The sequence below is a fragment of the Cololabis saira genome, chromosome 5, assembly GCF_033807715.1.
Source record: "Cololabis saira isolate AMF1-May2022 chromosome 5, fColSai1.1, whole genome shotgun sequence".
Classification (NCBI taxonomy): Eukaryota; Metazoa; Chordata; class Actinopteri; order Beloniformes; family Belonidae; genus Cololabis; species Cololabis saira.
In genome coordinates, this window is record NC_084591.1 from 43,332,614 (window position 1) to 43,351,589 (window position 18,976).

The following is an 18,976-nucleotide window of genomic DNA, read 5'->3' on the forward strand; positions in this document are numbered from 1 at the left end:
AACGCAAAGCATCTGGTTGCGAGCGCAGCCGCAGCTAACGTTAGCAGCAACGATGTTACCACAGCAATGATTTTGCCACACCACACCAGTTCCCCAAACTAGACTCTAGGAGAGCACCGCGCATGCGCACGTCTGCAAACTGGAGGCTGGCGAATGATCTTGCCAAGTGGATGTAAATGGCTAGGACTGCATCTGTTCAAGTCCGTTTAAATTAGGGATGTTAAAAATTAATCGATTTTCGATTAATTGCCGTTATGAAATTACCCGATTCAAATTAACGATTACAATTAATCTATTTATTTATTTTTTTTTTTTGTTTAATTTCACCAGCTGGTATTACGCCCGGACCACATTTAATGCGACACAACTCGCCGCGCCGCGCACATAAAGTAAGAAAGAGACGGCGGATATGTTGGTTTTAGTAATATCATGCTCAGACAATGAGTCTGCAATGGCCCAGACGGGAGACACATGTAGCTCAGTGCTTAACTTTTATTTTTAATCCACTCTATATTCTTCTGGTTGTTCTCCGGTATGTTCCCCTAAAGCCTGAAGGTTCCGCCTTAAATCGACGCAGAGCCGCCGCCGTAGCCTACGGCGGCGGCTCTGCGTCGTTGTAACGCGGAACCATAAATCAGCCTTCACCCGGTACATACATAGGTTTCTCTAAACATCTGTCCCCGCTACAGTTTTAACTAAAATAAAATGTGCTCCAATACAGCAGGTCTCATAATTTTATTTTGAACACTGCCAAAACTCTAACTTAAAACGTAACTAGAACTTAAAATTTGCTTGACACAAATGACACTATTATGGCTGCTGCTACTACTAATAGCCTTGAAGTGCACTTTATATTATATTCCTTGTAGTACAAAAATGTCTTTTTGTTACTTTGGTATCAAATAAATATTTGATTAAGGAATACATTAAAATGTCCTTTGTATTTTGCAAAAAAAAATTATGTTTGTATCTCAGATGGGGGAAAAACGCCGCTTATCAACTAATCGATGATCGATCGATAAGGTTATCAACTATCAATTAATGAAATAATCGATAATTTGCATCCCTAGTTTAAATGACTTTATATAGCCACTTTTTTTTGTTATATATCAATGTTTTGATCTGCCACAATAGTGTAATGAATTTAAAGGAAATCACCTCAAGTTGAGGGTTTTTCTCAGCAATTTTTAGGTGAGATTAAAAAAGAGATTAATAAAATTTATTAATTACAGATCTTAATTAATCTCTAAATTTTTTTAATTGCCGACAGTAAAAGACAGTAAAATAAAGGTGCTATATATATATATATATATATATATATATATATATATATATATATATATATATATATATATATATATATATATAGGCTACATACATACAAACGCACTTAAAAAGGAAGAGCTTTTGTCCTTCTCTAACTTAACTAACTAAACATAATTCGACTGCAGTTTGTATAACTTTGCTCTGAAATGAGTTTTGTTGGATTGAAAAGCTTTCCTGTTTGATTTCATATTGAAGAAACAAAAATAACTCTCCAAACTTACAAAGTCCCTGAAAGTCTGTAGAAAGTGCACTGAATGCAGCCAGTCAAATCGCTGAGTTGAGAATTTGGACGCTTCTCAGTAGCCCGTACTTCACCATCACACGCCCACAAAGTGATCTCGTAAGTATGAGGAAGCTGGAACATTTGGATTCCGCTTGCACAGGGCTGAAAAAGACCATCTGTGCTCAGCGAGTATATAAGTCAAACGCTCAGCTGACAGTCTGTTCACTGGGCTCTTCCCATAAAACAGGGAATCTGGATTTTACAGGTCTCAACTCATTCCATGTTGCACATACTTTTCAACCAGGTAAAAGAAACAAGAAAATCAAACCTGTTACTGTTCATACTACTCATGTTTCAGTTCCTGGGCTGGCTTCTACTGATTTAACACAAAATGACTACACGTTAGGGGTGTAACGATACACTAATCTCACGATACAGTACGATACACGATATTGAGGTCACAATAACGATTTTTTTAACAACCTTGAATGAAGAAATGTAAAAAATTGTCTTATTGAAAAACACAAAATACAAAACAATACTGTACGTTTGCACTATTGTTACAGTTTGTAATGCTTTTAAGTTTTAAAGAGAAAGCCAGGCCAACCATTTTCCACAAACTGAACTAAAAGTAAATGTCAGGTTTGCATTATTCATCTTCAGTTTCATACAAGTACAAATATTTTGCCACAAACTGAATAGTTTCTCTCATGTATGACTTGACTTTTTTCTTTTCAAGAAATTTAACAACTAAAATTAAATAAATAAATAAAAGTAAATAAATGCATACAATTTTATCATAAAAAAGATTGATTCATGCTCACCTTATAAGTGTAAGAGGAGATTTATTTTTGTTAATGGTTATTTTGGTAATTCAGGGTTCATTATTTTATAAATATATTCTTTGTATTCTGATGTAAATCAGGGACTATAATGACACTAGTCAGTTTATCTGTAGTGATTAGTCTGTTTTAGATTGGGCGGAGTGATACGCCACAGTACGGCACTAGGTGCTGTGTTGATGTTCTAAAATCCTACACTGTTGAGGGACATTAAAGTACACTGGAACTCAGCAGAAGTTGTTCCCGTGTTTATCCTACTCACGACCCCAAAAAGGTTTAATTTAATAAGGTAAGGCTTAACTCTACACCAGACTTACATCAGTAAAAGTTCAGAGCTCAAAACCCTGCAAGAGTCCTGTGATCGGGACCAAAACGGTACTAGTTTCTTCTGAGCGGAGTAAGATTTTGGTACGCGGGTCGAGGCGCGGTCGGCACAAATACACTGCGCGTTACTAGTCAACACAATAGATTAATATTAATAACCCAATATCGCGATACAGTTTGTCACCTCCACGACACGTAGCTGATTTTGTATTGCAAAAATTTCGTGGCACGATATATTGTTACACCCCTATTACTGTTGTTGCTTGTGTACCTGTTTCCATGGACGTGGGAGGCGCAGAAGGCGTAGCTGTAATGCAGCAGCGTCGGGTCGACCAGGGCGTTGCTCTCCGAATAATCCATCAGGTCCTTGAGGAAGCTCAGATGACGGTGGCAACCTCGGACACCGTACCGGGCGCAGTACTCATCCAGGACAAACACCTGACCTGGGCTGAACCAACCCTGAACACAAATCACATGCACATTACTCAGAAATAAACTCAGAAAAAAATCTACTTGTCCGTTCAGACCAAAATGAATATTTACACTGCTTTACTCATACGACACTGCAAAAACTCAAAAGAACCAAGAATATTTGTCTTATTTCTAGTTAAAATGTCTAATTTTTAGTTATAACTTATAACACTTAAAACAAGAGTCATTAGCAGAAAAATAACTTGTTATTTGACAATTTTCACCTGTTTCAAGTAAATTTTCACTTGAAATAAGTAGAAAAAATCTGCCAGTGGGACAAGATTATCTTCTCATTACAAGCAAAAAAATCTTGTTCCACTGGCAGATTTTTCTACTTATTTTAAGTGAAAATCTACTTGAAAATTGTCAAATAAGTTATTTTTTTGGTAATGACACTTGTTTTAAGTGTAATGAGATTTGTTTTAAGTGTAATGAGATTTGTTTGACTAAAAATGAGACATTTTAACTAGAAATAAGACAAATATTCTTGTTAAGATTTTAAGTTTTTGCATTGTAATAACTGAATAACTGATAACGATGGAAAATCTGGCTCAAAATTTCAGTAGTAAAAAACAAGCTTTGGTGGTTATTGAGGTAGCAACAGTTTTTCAGGGTCTCATGAAGCTGTTTTACAACTTTAACAACGCTTCATCCTAACTTTGTTTTGTTACAGACAGAATGAACCCAAGGTATTAAGTGTTGCTGATGTTTTTTTTTCTCATAATCTTCATTGTATTTCTTTATAAAACTCTATTGTCATTTGAGGTCTGCAACACATTCCAGAAAAGTTGGCTCAACACTTGACAGGCATTAAGTGTTTAAGTTAGTATGTTGCGCCGCGCTTCCAAAACACACACAACAATCTAAAGGTGTGTACAGAATGAGGTCATTGTTAGTTGGACCGGAGTTGATCAGCCCTGCTATAAAGGATACGTTTAGCCTTTTTCACTTTCTTTCGATACCCTCTATTTTTATATTCACTATGCACAAAACAGTGTATTTGTTGATGCAACTGTGATGTTGTTCATGCCTCACTTCAAACCATCATTTCATAATATAATTCCAAAGTGAGTGTAAACTAGAATACTTGTTTAATTATTTTGTACCAGACACTCTGTTGGAGCTTTTCAGGTTGTCTTATAATAGGGACAATGCAGTAACATCAATCAATGAATACGTGTCCTAATACAAGTATCAACATTGGTAAGGCAGGATCAGTTCATGCACGTTCCATCCAAGACAAAACAAGGAGGTAAAGATAAGATTAAAACATGATCATAAAATAAACAATTCTGAAAATACAATAAAGATCTCATTAAAGGAGCTTGAGGCTGGATTGAGGCAGGATTTATGAAAAAAATTCGTATACGTTTTAAGTTTTCTAGTAATAATGTCAGATGAAGCGTTCCAAACCAAAAAGAATGAGCCCTCTAGTGTATCTCTCCGTTGCCTTGAACAGGCTGTGTGCTGCAAAATGTGCTGCAATTGTGGGGCCGAATTTCCCGCGCTGGGCTGCGGATGTGACGTCACATGACGCTGCATGTGCGTTCTCCCCGTTCTCCCGTGCCGGCTTCACTGTTGGCTGCAGTACCCCGACGGCCGTCGTGATGAAGGGTGGCGCTAGAGAGTCTCATTTCTTAAAAGGAGCCTCATGCTCCTTTAAATAAATTAATGAAACTAAACACATTTTTACAGTTATGTAGGTATTTGTAAGTATTTAAACATCCCTTTTCATGTGTTTTTTCCACAGATTTATTTATCTATAGCAATACTCAATCATGGCTTCAGGAGAACCAACATGGGTTGTTTGGGATTTTTTTGAAGGGTACGGCCCTTCTAAAGAATCCCAAACAATCTAATTTAGCTCAAACTCAATACAACCTGTCAATACCTTATTGCAATTAAAACACAGTGTAGACACTTGTAACTACATCTGAGATATCTGCTGAAGTTTTCTATAATAAACAACAACAATGATGCTGAACAACTGGAACATCCTGAAATGTTCATTAGTTTATTCATCTTGCACATAATCACTAAATCAGGTATGAAACTTACAAGCTAATTAAAATTCCACATGGAAGCAACATTAACAAATTAGCACCTCTGAAGCCACACACACACACACGCACACACACACACACACTTCTTCTCTCCTGACAGCTCTGGCACCGTCTGACGATGAGTGACCCGTGAGAGAAAACAAGCAGCAGAAAAAACGTTGTGTTTTTACTGGATTTTCTGTCATTTTCAAGTCCAAAAAGACACTTTTGTTAAACATTAAATCAGGGCAAAAGCAAAATGTGTTATTTAGATAGAGTTTATATTAATGGGTACTTTTCAACACAGACTATGATTTTAAAACATCTCACACAGTAAAGTGTAAAAATGTCTTTTGCTTGATCAAGATATAAATTGATTTGAGCAAATAGCTCGTAATTTGTGAGATAATCTATGTACACTTGTACATTCGGTCTGGTCTTTGTGGCTGCTGTGGCAAAATGTTTTCAATTACCCATTTAAGTAAATGCATGTACCCAGTTGATAAAGTGCATGTAAATTGAGCTGCAGACCTTACAGTAGATCTACTGTACTGGTGAGACTAACAACACATGATTTGTTCAGGTACTAAAAACAGCATCAACCAGTGAAAAGTCTGTGTTGGCTGAATATTACTATGTTGTCTTGTTTAAATATTTACTCTTTAGTGAAGCGATTCTGGATTAAAGGTTGTCGTATGTGATTATAGACAATCCACACAAAAATAGGGAAGAACCACATCTGGACTCTTTGCAAATGACGTCAGGATTATTCATTGTTTTTTAGGAAATCTAGTCCAAACTAGAATGACATCCACAGGTAAATCAGGATTATAAACTGCAGCTCGTCTGGCGACCTCTCACAATCGACTGTTTTGCAGATGCTAAAATTATACGACTTGTGTAACTTTATTTGAAACATTTGTTGTAAATTCTGCAGTAATGTAGTGATCAGAACCGTGTTTGGAGAGTGGACAGTTGTATCTTTGGTACATCACATTCAGCAGAAATTGACAGAAACTCACAGACAACTAATAGTAAATAACAATCAAAATTGTTATTTACCAATAATTGGTAAGTAACATAGCCACAGGTTTCAGTTTCACAACATTTCCCCAAAATCTCAGTGATCAATTTCTGATGTGGATGTTTTTCCTCTAATAGTGAACGCTGGAAAGGAGCACTACATGGATACTAAAATGGGTACTTGAGTTTTGTAGGATTTGATCTTTGAAAACATTTTGGCCTGCAATCTCATTTATACTCTTTCTAGCATTCCTTTTCTTGTCTGGGTTAACTGCACCTGGCTGATTCTTTTGGGCTCTTTTAGTTCCCTTTTTTTCCCACATTCAGGTCTGTTGTTTGTCTGTCATTTTACTCAGTTTCTTTTTTTCATTTCCCTCTCTATGTCTGTGGGCCAGAGCTATTAATATCACGCCACAGAAGAGGGAGAGAAAGAGAAAGATGGGGAGGAGGGGGGCCCTCATTGATGGGCGTGAAGCAACAAGATGTTCCTCCATGACAAACAGATGGCGCGCTCCAGTCTTGGCGCTGACCGCTCAATTAGCAGCTAACGAGCAGACTGCCTCATTACGTCTCCATCAGCCGCGTCCGCCCGCCGGAGCGCCGGAGCGCCGGCGTCCGCCTCCCTCCGAGGTAAAGCATCGCCCGAGAAATGTCAAAGCAGTGTCACCGCTCGCCTGACCCTTCCTTCACCCCGAAACACAGGGGAGCTGAGAGTTCCTGGTGTTTCACGTGATGGCCTTGTTCTTAAAAAAACGCTTTTGGCCCGTCAAGCCCATTTGCTAAGCTTTCTAGTGAGGTAAACAAAGTTGTCTTGAACTGCATTCGCTGTTCAACTTGAATAACAGTCTCGTAAAAAACTAAAACCTTAAAATTAACAAAGGACAATGTTGATTGGTTTCCACCGTACATCAACTTGGCCTGTCTCTCTCTCAACGCCAGATACTGTAGAGGGGCTGGAAAAAAAGAGCAGCTGGGTAAAAGCTGTATTTATAGAAGCTAAGCAAGTGGAAACCTCCCAACGTTTTGAAAAGTAGGATGCTGCAGCTTAACCCAACAGGTTGTAGGTATCCACTCCCTCACAGTGACACACACAACACTGCAAAAACTCAAAATCTTAACAAGAGAATTTGTCTTATTTCTAGTTAAAATGTCTCATTTTTAGTCCAAAAAAAATCTCATTACACTTAAAACAAAACTCATCAATGGAAAAAGCAACAATTTTCACCTGTTTCAAGTAGATTTTCACTTGAAATAAGTAGAAAAATCTGCCAGTGGAACAAGATTTTTTTGCTTGTAATGAGAAGATAAATCTTGTCCCACTGGCAGATTTTTCTACTTATTTCAAGTGAAAATTTACTTGAAACAGGTGAAAATTGTCAAATAAGTTATTTTTCTGGTTATGACTCTTGTTTTAAAGGGGACCTATTATGAAAAACACGTTTTTTCTTGTTTTAACATATATAAAGTGGTCTCCCCTCACCCTGCCAGCACAGGGGAGACAAAATACCATGAATTTCTGCAGGGTCTCTGACCCCCGCCGGACAGAGTCCCCCAGTGTCACGTGGTTTTTTTTGAGCCGATTAGAATCTGCTCCCGTCGTGACGTCACGACGGGAGCAGATTTCCAGAGGTTCAGCCTCCGCTGCTGAAACCACGCCCACAACCAGCTCTCTCCGCTGCTGGAGCGGTCCTTCCTTCAGCCAGTCGGACGCGGCGCTGCGGCGGAGCGGATCCGGGTTAAATCATCCAGGTTCCCGGGTGGTTTGGGAGCTGGGTCCTCGGGGGTCTGTCCCAGGCTGGACCAGCTTCACCCTCCGAGATTTTCAGGCAAATCTGTCGGTTTGATCACCGGTAACCGACGATGCGCCGCGGATGCGCTCCGGAGCTCTGTGCGCCCGCCGTGAGGTTGCGGCGCCCGTCGCGCAGCATCCGCCGCGTAGATCCGGCTGAAATTCCGCTGGTCGGTCCCCGGGAGTCCTTGCTACCAGTCCAGGCCGGTTCCTGCGGTCCCGGCCGGTCGGAACCGGTCAGATTCCCCCGTTAAAGCCGCGGTGATGCGCGCTGCTCCAGCAGCGCTGCTCCCGGGCAACCGCCGTGGCTCCGGGGCCAGCGTTCAGCATCCGCCGGGCAGATCCGGCTTAAATAGTGCATAAATGTTATTTATATACAACTCATATTTTATTTTTTTAACAATAAAGTTTCCATTTGTGAAAATTCAGTGTTGTGATAATTTACAGGCTCGGGCTGCTCTGGCGGAGCAGGTTTATCCTCCTCCCCTGCTACACGTCATTCAGGGAGCCAATCAGCACAGAGCCTCATTATCATACCCCCCCCTTCCCTAAAAATGAGGCGCAGAAAAATAGGTTAGAAGCGGTAAAACTAGTGACAGGGCCCACAGGCTGGATTTATGATTTATGTAGAAAAAACAAGCTTTAGATTGTTTTTAAGACATTCAAGGCCTGTTTAAAATATACATTAAATGCCATAATATGTCACCTTTAAGTGTAATGAGATTTTTTGACTAAAAATGAGACATTTTAACTAGAAATAAGACAAATATTCCTGGTAAGATTTTGAGTTTTTGCAGTGAAGACACCACAAACCAACTTATACCCTCACACAAACACCGACGGATGAGTGGAAATCTAATGTGTGTATTTTTGGAGGAAGACATAGTACCCAGAAAAACCCAATTAGTTCAGATTAAACAATATAGAGTGGAAAAAAAAAGTAAAATGTTTTACAAAAAAGGGAAAGGTAACCAAACAAGCCAAGTATATTAGTATAGCCCATTTCATGTACAAGGCAATTCAAAGAGCTTAACATCCCAGTTCAAACGTCTTTTATTGGGAACACAAGGGTCAAAGTGAACAAAAGTTTCACGTTGTGTCCCCCATTTATTTTCATGAATCAACAAAAAAGTTACATTTTAAGTAACAACAGTACAAATAGCAAATAGCTGTGTCCTTGGATTAAAGTAAACTTTTGAGTTTGTTCTCAATCAGGTTTCAGAATTTATGAACAAAGACAGAAAACATGTGCATCCTTCCAGACTGGCAGTTAAACTGTTAACGCTCTAGTTCCACCACATGATCATTACGCCCTTAAGTGATCAAATATTTCCCTCATCCTGAAATCACTAACACTGAAAATGACCAATAATAAATAATAATCAAACATTTAATAGAATGTGTCTAAAGTCCTTGGTATTCTGTTTAAAAAGACAATGATTCTGGGTCCCACATCGACTTAAACAGTCAATTATTGGTTTGGGTTTCTTCCCTTTTGAAAGTTGGACAGGAACAAAACTTGGCATATGATACCAAATCATTACAAAAACAAGGCAAAATGTGAATTATGTGTGCACACACTTTTTTTTCCCGAAGTACACAATTAGCTGGCCGATGCTGCTGATAAAAATCACGTGATAATGTGATCATCATAAAGAGTGATAGCGTCTCTTTCTGGACGTTTGCTGGTCTGAAGTATTCAGGTGTGTGTTGATCCCTCAACCATGATCTGCTAACCGTAGCGACCATGAATCTGGGCAGAATCGTAAAATCATTTCCATTCTACAATGAAAGTCATTCTTCATGAATGGAAAACATTCAAGATAGCTGCCAATCGTCCAAGGATGTGTTGTCCAAAAATCAAGCACAACGTGCTGCAGTCTCACTTTTTGTCATACAGTTATTGGCACAGAATAACACGTTTTATTGAAAATGTGAGGCAATATTTATCCAATTTTGAAACCTTGTAAGGACCAAACTATTCATTTATTGATTTTAATTATGACCTGCTACATGAACCATAGAAATGACTGAATATCATGTTTCTTTTATCACAAATGTTTTCCAGCACCCACCATTCAACAGTCTTCCTCTGTGTAAACGGATCCTCCTCCTCCTCCTCCTCTCCTGCAAATTCCTCTAATTACTATAAATGTGACTGAACTGCTGGGGGTTCCTCAGGTTTAAAAGGAAAGTGAGTTTCATCTGTGTGCACGCATATATTTGAGCAGTTATATCAGAGTCTGCCATATTAGATCCAGCAGGGGAAGTCATTGTGGCATGAGGACACCAGAGAGCAGATATGAACGGTGGCCACCTGCATCCCCATCTCTCCAATGCATAAGAAGACACAGGACAAAGGTTTCCATGTCCCAAAAGTGAGAGTTCTGTCAGGAAAATGGGTCAGAGTCATGAGAATTAACGTTAAATATTGGTTTTCAGATGTTGTCCACTCCAGTGCTCATCCTCAATGACCTCATAGCCCATTTCCCTCTGCTTCACTGGTCACTGGGCGGGGGGGGGGGGGGGGGGGGTGTCTTGGGATGACAATAAACCCTTGGACACGAGTGTTTATACAATGAAAAGGTCTGTCACCTCAAATCTAGGAAAACCCAAACAAACGAGATGAAGTTGCAGACGATAAGCGTAACCCCCACTGAGCAGCACATGACGATATGTCGTATCTATTTCAAGACCGCCTTAAACAGCTTTAAACCTGATTGGTGTGGTCACTTATCTTCAAGGTTTAACAACATTGAAGCAATTCTCTGTCACTGCTCCTTTCCTGATTCTGCGTGTGCAGAATCAGTCCCTTCTTTTTACCCTGCAGCATCACCTGGGACTACTGTACGGTGGCCGAGACCCGCCACTGCTGAAAATAAAAGTAACGCTACAAACAGAAACAAACGCCGCTGCAAATTAAATAAACGCTTAGCAAATAAAATAAACGCTGCAAACAAAAAGAAACGCCGCTGCAAATAAAAGAAACGCTGAAAATATAAAGAAACCCCGCTGCAAATAAAATAAAAAAAACAACGCAAATAAAAAAGCCACAACGGAATTGAATTACCGGGGACTATTTTTGCAGATGCACCGGTGTTTTTTACGTGAGAGGAGAAGAAGAAGACGAAGAGGACGTAAGTGAAAAGGAAGAAATAAGAAGAGCGAGGAATAAGAAGAACAACGAACGAGAAAATAAGTAAAAAGGTTAGTGTTCAATGTCACTACGTGTAAAATACCGGTGCATCAGCAAAAATAGTCCCCGGTAATTCACTTCCGTTGTGGCTTTTTTATTTGCGTCGTTTTTTTTTTAATATTTGCAGCAGCGTTTCTTTATATTTGCAGCGTTTCTTTTACTTGCAGTGCCGTTTCTTTTTATTTGCAGCGTTTATTTAATTTGCACTTTTAATTATTTTCATATATTTATATATTTAATTATACTTAATTACACTTTTTAACCACCTGTTACAATGAGTGACCATAGCAACAACAAAGTTGTTTCAAGAGGGACATTTCAAAAGCCAAATAATACCTAAACTGAGAGCCCAAATCCCTGATAAGTTGAGATGGATGGATGATGTAATGTTGGCGCAGAGAAAGAGAGAGGTTTCCCTCATCTATTCCCTTGACTATAACGGGGAGCACAAGATCTCTCACAAATAAGAGAGACGTACTGTATATTGAGAATCCTGGGAACATGTGTGAACAACTGTCTCCTGTCTTCCCCCGCCGTCACCTCTGTCGGTGAGAGCGATGGCCTTGATAACTGCGTAGTGAACGGGTGAAATACATTCATGTAACAGGAACTGCTTATGATGTGCTAGTGAAAAATGATAAAGCTTTTTGGTTTATTAAAATACACGTAACTATAATGAAACAGGTTAATATGCTGAGACTATGCAAGGAAACACTGAGCTCATAGCCACATTTTTTCTTTGTTTTCTTTCTTTATTTATTAGGGCTGTCAAAGTTAACACGTTAACTTAACGTCCTCTTAATGGCAACAATTTTTTTAACGCACGATTAACGCGCAGGATTAAAAAAAACAAAAACGTGCATTATATAGTTTCTGGCGCTCGACGGCACCGTAGTCTGAGGAAAAGTCTGGTGAACTGAAAGATGGAAAATGAAAAGGGACTTTTGAATGGCTAGTTTACTTTCAAAAAGATGCCAGATGGTTTGCTGGACAAGACTAAAGTTATTTGCATGTACTGTCAATTTGAAATGAATTACCATCAAAGCACGTCGAGTCTCAAATACCACTTAGGAGAAGGGGATATTTTTTGAGCCTTTTATTTTCCTCCATATGACGTTAGACATAATTACATGGAAAATTTAACTGACCAATGCACTTCTTGTACAATGTTTGTGATGCATCATTGTTTTACATTGAGCTGCTTAAAACAACAAGGAATCTTAGGTTAGTCTTTACAAGTGTAAAGTTGGGGACTGCATTGTGTTTGTATTTATGAAGGAAGCTTTTTTTGTGTACAGTCTAATAAACATTGGCATAAAGCAAGCATATTTGCCCTTTCTCATGTTGTTAACAGTATTAGAAACATTAAAAAAAAATACCTAAAGGTAATTTGGAACAGCAAAAAATGTGTGAATAAATGTGCGATTAATCGTGAGTTAACTATGGACAATATGCGATTAATCGCGATTAAAAAAATTAATCGTTTGACAGCCCTAGTTTTTATATTACTGTGTAAAGTCTACACCATTTCTCCCCTCTAGTCAGAGGTACAGATGTAGTTGATATGTTCTTGCTGACAGTTGGATTTGATTTACGCGGAGTTGCCATATTTCTTTTGCCCAGACGCTGCTCGTGTGCAGAGAGACAGCAGGGGCCTTTTCTTCTGCTGGTTCTTCACGTGGGTTTGCTGTACAAGGGCCCTTAGTCATCAATAGAACTACACTTAGTTGGGCAGTGGGCTCCATCTACACACCAAATTTCTGCCTAATTACTGTTGTTGTTGCAGGGTTCAAACTCTTTGTGAATAAAATATGACCTAGATCATGACATGAATCCAAGCCACTTCTCAACAGATGTCCCCCCACGCCTCAGCACTGGCCTTTTCTCAGAGCGCTCGCTGAAAAGGGGCTCAGGTTGGAACACAAAACCCTCCAGTTTTCACAAAAGACCAAACACAGAAGAGCTGGATGGGCGGTGAATGGATTGTTCTAATTGCAGTGCTGGAAGGAGTCTTGGTGAGGCAGGTACAGAAATGAAAGAGGCCCAGATGTCATTCTGGAAAACATCTCCTCAGTCTGCTCCTTTAAAGAGACAAGCTCACTACTCAGCTCGAGCCTGCAGCACAATCCCGCAGCACAATCCCGCAACACAATCCCGCAGCACAATCCCGCAACACAATCCTGCAACACAATCCCGCGACACAATCCCGCAGCACAATCCTGCAGCACAATCCTGCAGCACAATCCCGCAGCACAATCCTGCAACACAATCCCGCAGCACAATCCTGCAGCACAATCCTGTAACACAATCCTGCAACACAATCCCGCAGCATAATCCCGCAGCACAATCCCGCAACACAATCCCGCAGCACAATCCCGCAACACAATCCTGCAACACAATCCCGCAACACAATCCTGCAGCATAATCCTGCACGACTCCTCAGAATCTGACACTGTTTGTCTTCAGCGCAGTTTTAGTAATAATTGTTTGTCAAGAATTAGTGTTGCCCGTTCACGGCATTTTCAAAACATCGGTATCGGCCAAAAAAGTATCGGGACATACCTAGTTATTAATGTTTTTAATATGTATTAAATCGTTTTATATATCGTTGCATTTAACGTCACAGTTGGTGGCCGGAAGTGACGAAGTAAGCGAAACTAACATGGTTTACATGTTTGAATTGTGAAATTTTACATATGTTCATGTTGCATTAAGCTGCTGCTATTCATTACATGCCATTCAGAATGTTGCACTAAGGTTAAGCCAAAAAGTATTAAAATTTTCTTGTGTTTGTGCATTTGACTGGATGTCATTTAACTACCTCTTTTGAAGTTAAATGTATTTATTTTTGTTATTGCACTATTCTGCACTTTTTGTTTTAGTTTACAATTTCATGTTTTTACATTTTGTGGCACCAGTGCTGATAAGCTTTGTTGAAATATATGTCCATGTTTTTCTCCAATGGACAAGAAAAGAAACTTGGGATAATTTGAGTCTTAGTCCTCTCTTTTTTTTTTTTTCTTAATTCATTGCCAAAATGTATCTGGTCGGGAAAAAGTATCGGAAATGTATCGGGAGCCAAAAAAAGTGATCGGATCCGGAAAAATCGGGATCGGCAGATACTCAAACTCAAGTGATCGGGATCGGATCGGGAGTTAAAAAATCCTGAATCCCCTCAAGAATACGTTTAACCTTAACAGAAATTAACAATAAAGGATTTTAGAGCGTTGGGAATATATTGAATATTTGCACTAATATATGATAGATTCAGACAGTAAAATAAACAAATAATAGCAGATTTAGCATAGCCTATGTAATGATTCTCACCATTACAGACAGAAATCACTCAGTATTTTCAAACATTTTGGGAAGCAAATCCACATGGTCACTATTTCATACGCGAGTGTCTTATCGAATAACAAAAAAAAAAGCTTTATTTTCCAGCTGACATGCTACTACTGTAATTAAACAGTGAGAATGAAAAATACTGACACACTTTTGATGCTGCCCCTGACAAACAAATGAAAAGCTCTTTCAGACAGAATAAGGCATCTGCTACGATCACTGATGGGAAAAAAAACTAAATACAAACAAGCACAGTCCTGCCTGTGACAAGAAACATGCCCATGTGCACCCTGTAGGTGCAAGGAGTTCTGGGAAGTCACACACTTGCAAACACTGACTTTTTCCTCAGCTTTTCCTCATGTGCCTGGATGGATGTTTGTGCTGCACAAATATCTGTCACGGGGGACCACACTGCAAAAACTCAAAATCTTAACAAGAATATTTGTCTTATTTCTAGTTAAAATGTCTCATTTTTAGTAAAAAAAAAAATCTCATTACACTTAAAACAAGACTCATCACTGGAAAAAACAACAATTTTCACCTGTTTCAAGTAGATTTTCACTTAAAATAAGTAGAAAAATCTGCCAGTGGAACAAGATTTTTTTGCTTGTAATGAGAAGATAAATCTTGTTCCACTGGCAGATTTTTCTACTTATTTCAAGTGAAAATGTACTTGAAACAGGTGAAAATTGTCAAATAAGTTATTTTTCTGGTAATGACTCTTGTTTTAAGTGTAAGGACATTTTTTGACTAAAAATGAGACATTTTAACTAGAAATAAGACAAATATTCCTGGTATGATTTTGAGTTTTTGCAGTGCACTATGAGGGAACTGTACTGAATTTCAGCGCAGTGGTGTCATTTTCATGTTTGGTCTGGCGTAGCCAAAAGGGGGCAAAAATAAGGACATTTCAGGACTTTCCTGGGAGCCATCAGCTTTATCGAGCTAAAGCCTTCCTTTTTGCTTTTTAGCTTTAACTGCTAACGTCTGTAAAGTAAAGCAGTCACTTAATTCCAAGAGGAAACTAGGGGGTCCTTGTTTTTGCTTCACTGGACACAACACAAAACCCTTCATCTCATCCCTCTCCCGCCTACACACTTATTTAGGCCTCGTCCCCCTCCTCCCTCCTTGTCTTCTATTAAGTCAACCCAGCAGTTGTCCATAAGGGTCATGTTCCTATTTGGAAAGTATTGATTAGAACGTTTATCCCCTCAATCAGTGTGAGAGAGCCTGCAGGGCATCACACACACACACACACACACACACACACACACACACACACACACACACACACACACACACACACACACACACACACACACACACACACACACACACACACACACACACACACACACACACACACACACACACACACACACACACACACACACACACACACACACACACACACACACACACACACAGTGAGAGGGGGAGCTCGGTGTTTTCCTGTCTTTTCCAACTGTGCACTGAAATGTTTGTGTTCCCTCACAAATGTTTTTCTTGTTCTTCATCTCGAGCTTGGAGCTTCAACAACACACAGAGGGGTATAAATGTCTAAAGTTAATGGTTTGATTCATGTTCTTCAAGCAACCAAAGAGACGTCAGTGTTTTATTCATTGATTTATTTGCTCTGATGGCTTCAAAATCACACTTCTAATAAGAAATAAATGTTCATTATGTCTTCTATGTCAAATGATGAGGAAAGTAATACATCACAGTCCTGGATGAAGATTTGTGGTTGTCCCCAGCCCAGGCACAAGCTTGAATGAGAAGGTGATTGGTGTGTTTGGCACTTATTAACATAATTAAGCTTTCATGTCTGACATGTCAGACATGATGTGTTAAACTATGATTGAAGTGGATTTGTTTATTTGGAAACATTGCAGTTTCCTGAATCAGTCATGCAAAAATTGCGCAACTGTGTATAATTCTATCTGATGAATTTAATAAAAATTCAACCCCGGTACAGTTGTGATGGGCGTGAAATCCAGCCATGGAGGGCGTTTTTCTGTACCAGGCTGTAATTAGGTTTATTCATGCAACCAAGAGGTCTTTTCAGGAACTGGACATCTCAGCAATAGCCCCTTTGACCATTGCATAGCTGGACATGAGAGAGGTGAAGGGGCAGGGCGGTGCCATCTGCTGGCAGGAGGAAGTGAGCATGTTCATCAATCCCTATTAATCTAACAAAGACAAGAGATCTGGGGCCTCATGTACAAAGAGTGCGGGATTTCAACGCAAATCCGTGTGTGGAATTCTTGCGTTCGCAAAAAAAAATTCAGATGTTCAAAACTGTACGTACGCCCAAATCCACGTAGGTTTCTTTGAACATCACAATCAACCAGCCTATTTCATTCAGAAATAGAGTTTTTTGTCTCATGGTGTGATGAGAATCACTTGGTTTTGAACGGTAAGAAGACAGAGGAGATGGTTTTTGACCCCAGAGGAGTGGGTGACCACCGGCCCGTGGTCATACACAATGAAGCCATCTCACAGGTTGCCTCGTTTAAATATTTGGTTGTTATTATTGATAGCTCGCTTACTTGGAGTATGCATGTTGACACGCTCTGTAGCAGACTCCAACAGCGCCTGCACTTCTTGCGGCGATTGAGAGTTCATGGTGTAGAACAAAAATGTATGTTGATTTTTTACCATGCTGTTTGTGAGAGTCTTATCAGATATTGCATCGCCGCTTGGTACGGTAATTTGTCTGTACAATTAAGGTCCAAGTTGGTTTGTCTCATGCAGACGGCATGGAAGATAACAGGTGTACAGGAACACCCACACCTGCAGTCCACCTATGAGCAGGCTGCTCTAAGGCGGGCCAACAAGATCATACGCCATCCTTCCCACGTGTTACACAGGGAGTTCCAGTTACTGCCATCAGGGAGGAGATTTAGGGCCCCACGCTGGAGGCTAAATAGATTTAAAAACTCTTTTATCCCGTCCTCAATAAGGCTACTTAATAGCAGCAAATGAAATATAGAGGAGGGTTATCTTTGAACTGTGTTATTGAAACGGTATCATCTAGTACACACTCTGTGGTCTATGTCTATGTAAATATGGTGTATGTTCTTGTCCTTGAGGAGTCCCTGTCCTTTGTTGTTGTTGATTCTTGTTGTCTGTGTTTCTATGGGCGCAGCATGGGTTAAAGCCCAACCCCAATTCCCCACACGTGGGACAATAAAGTGTATCTTTTTTTTTTTTTTTTAATATTTTTTATCCACAATTTTTTCCTCATTTCATCACCCAGTGCTCATACCTAAGGTACAGTCCTGGGCATTGCCATCCTCTACCAACCCCAGGAGGGCCCTGCACTGAGCTCAGGTCTCCTCCTTAACCTGAGGAGTGAGCAGGCCGCATCTTTTCACCAGACAGGGTGGGGTAGCGCGTAGAAGGATCACGTTATTCCGGCCGGATCTTCCCCACCCCATCTGTTCCCCGGTTGGCCAGAGGGGGCAGTATAGCCCAGGACTGTTGCATGTTTTTGTGAGTGTAGCTCACATGTGAGGGTAGCTCACATTAGCTACGCAAGGGGACACGGGGAGAACATGCAAACTCCACACAGAAAGATAATTTCTCCAACCCCACGCTGTCTCCTCCCTCAAGTAGATCCATTTGAATATAATAACGAGGATAAATATCCATTAAACGCTCATCCTTAAAAGGAACTTGCAAAAACAAGTGAAACAAATAAAAAAAAAAAAAAAAACATCGGCTCTGAGCTGGAGACAGTCCTGTCAGAAGTTGAGGTCTGGAAAAAATGATTTATGTGGGGGCGATTCAAGCTGTAAAAGAAAGAGTAACGCGCTGTAGTTGTGTTGAACGGATTGCATTATGGGTATCGTTGTTCTTTGCTTAGTGTTGCGTTCCGTGAAGAGTGGTGGTTTTATTATGTTCGTAGAAAGTGGCGTAGGCACGTTTTTTGTGCGCCGCACTCTTTGTAAATGAGGCGCCTGTAGTCAACCTTTTTTTTTTTTTAATGAAGTGGACTTTAAAAAATGGTCCTTTCTGTCCTGGAGGTGGCTACTTTACAATGCAACCTGCCACTATTATGGCTATATATTAAGGTCACTGAGCATGGCATACATTATGAAGAGGTTGTTTAATATAGGCTGTTGGAAGCATTGGCATACTTTCTTAGGGGTGGGGGATTTGCATCAAATTTAGGTAATACATCTCTGAATCTGCTTTGTTTGCTGTGGCTTTTCAAAAGTTGCTCTGCTGTAGGGGGGGGTGCTCGTCTAGTGGCTACAGAGGTGGGCTGGGGTCTGGAGGACTCGGGTTCAAGCCCCACAATGGCAACCAAGATGAACCACCTTGGGCCCCTGAGCAAGCCCATAACCCTAATTGCTGTGTGCATCTCAGATGTAAGTCACTTTGGATAAA

The 18,976-nt window shown here is 40.0% G+C and overlaps 1 protein-coding gene across 3 annotated transcripts in view; it reads right to left on the bottom strand.

The window, feature by feature from the left end:
• cadps2 (Ca++-dependent secretion activator 2) overlaps positions 1-18,976 on the bottom strand; it is a 290,724-nt gene that overhangs the window by 139,351 nt on the left and 132,397 nt on the right. For all 3 annotated transcript variants that reach the window (XM_061722218.1, XM_061722219.1, XM_061722217.1), the window contains exon 13: positions 2,987-3,174. In XM_061722218.1, coding sequence (XP_061578202.1) covers positions 2,987-3,174 — 188 coding nt within the window. The remainder of the gene's footprint in view (positions 1-2,986; positions 3,175-18,976) is intronic.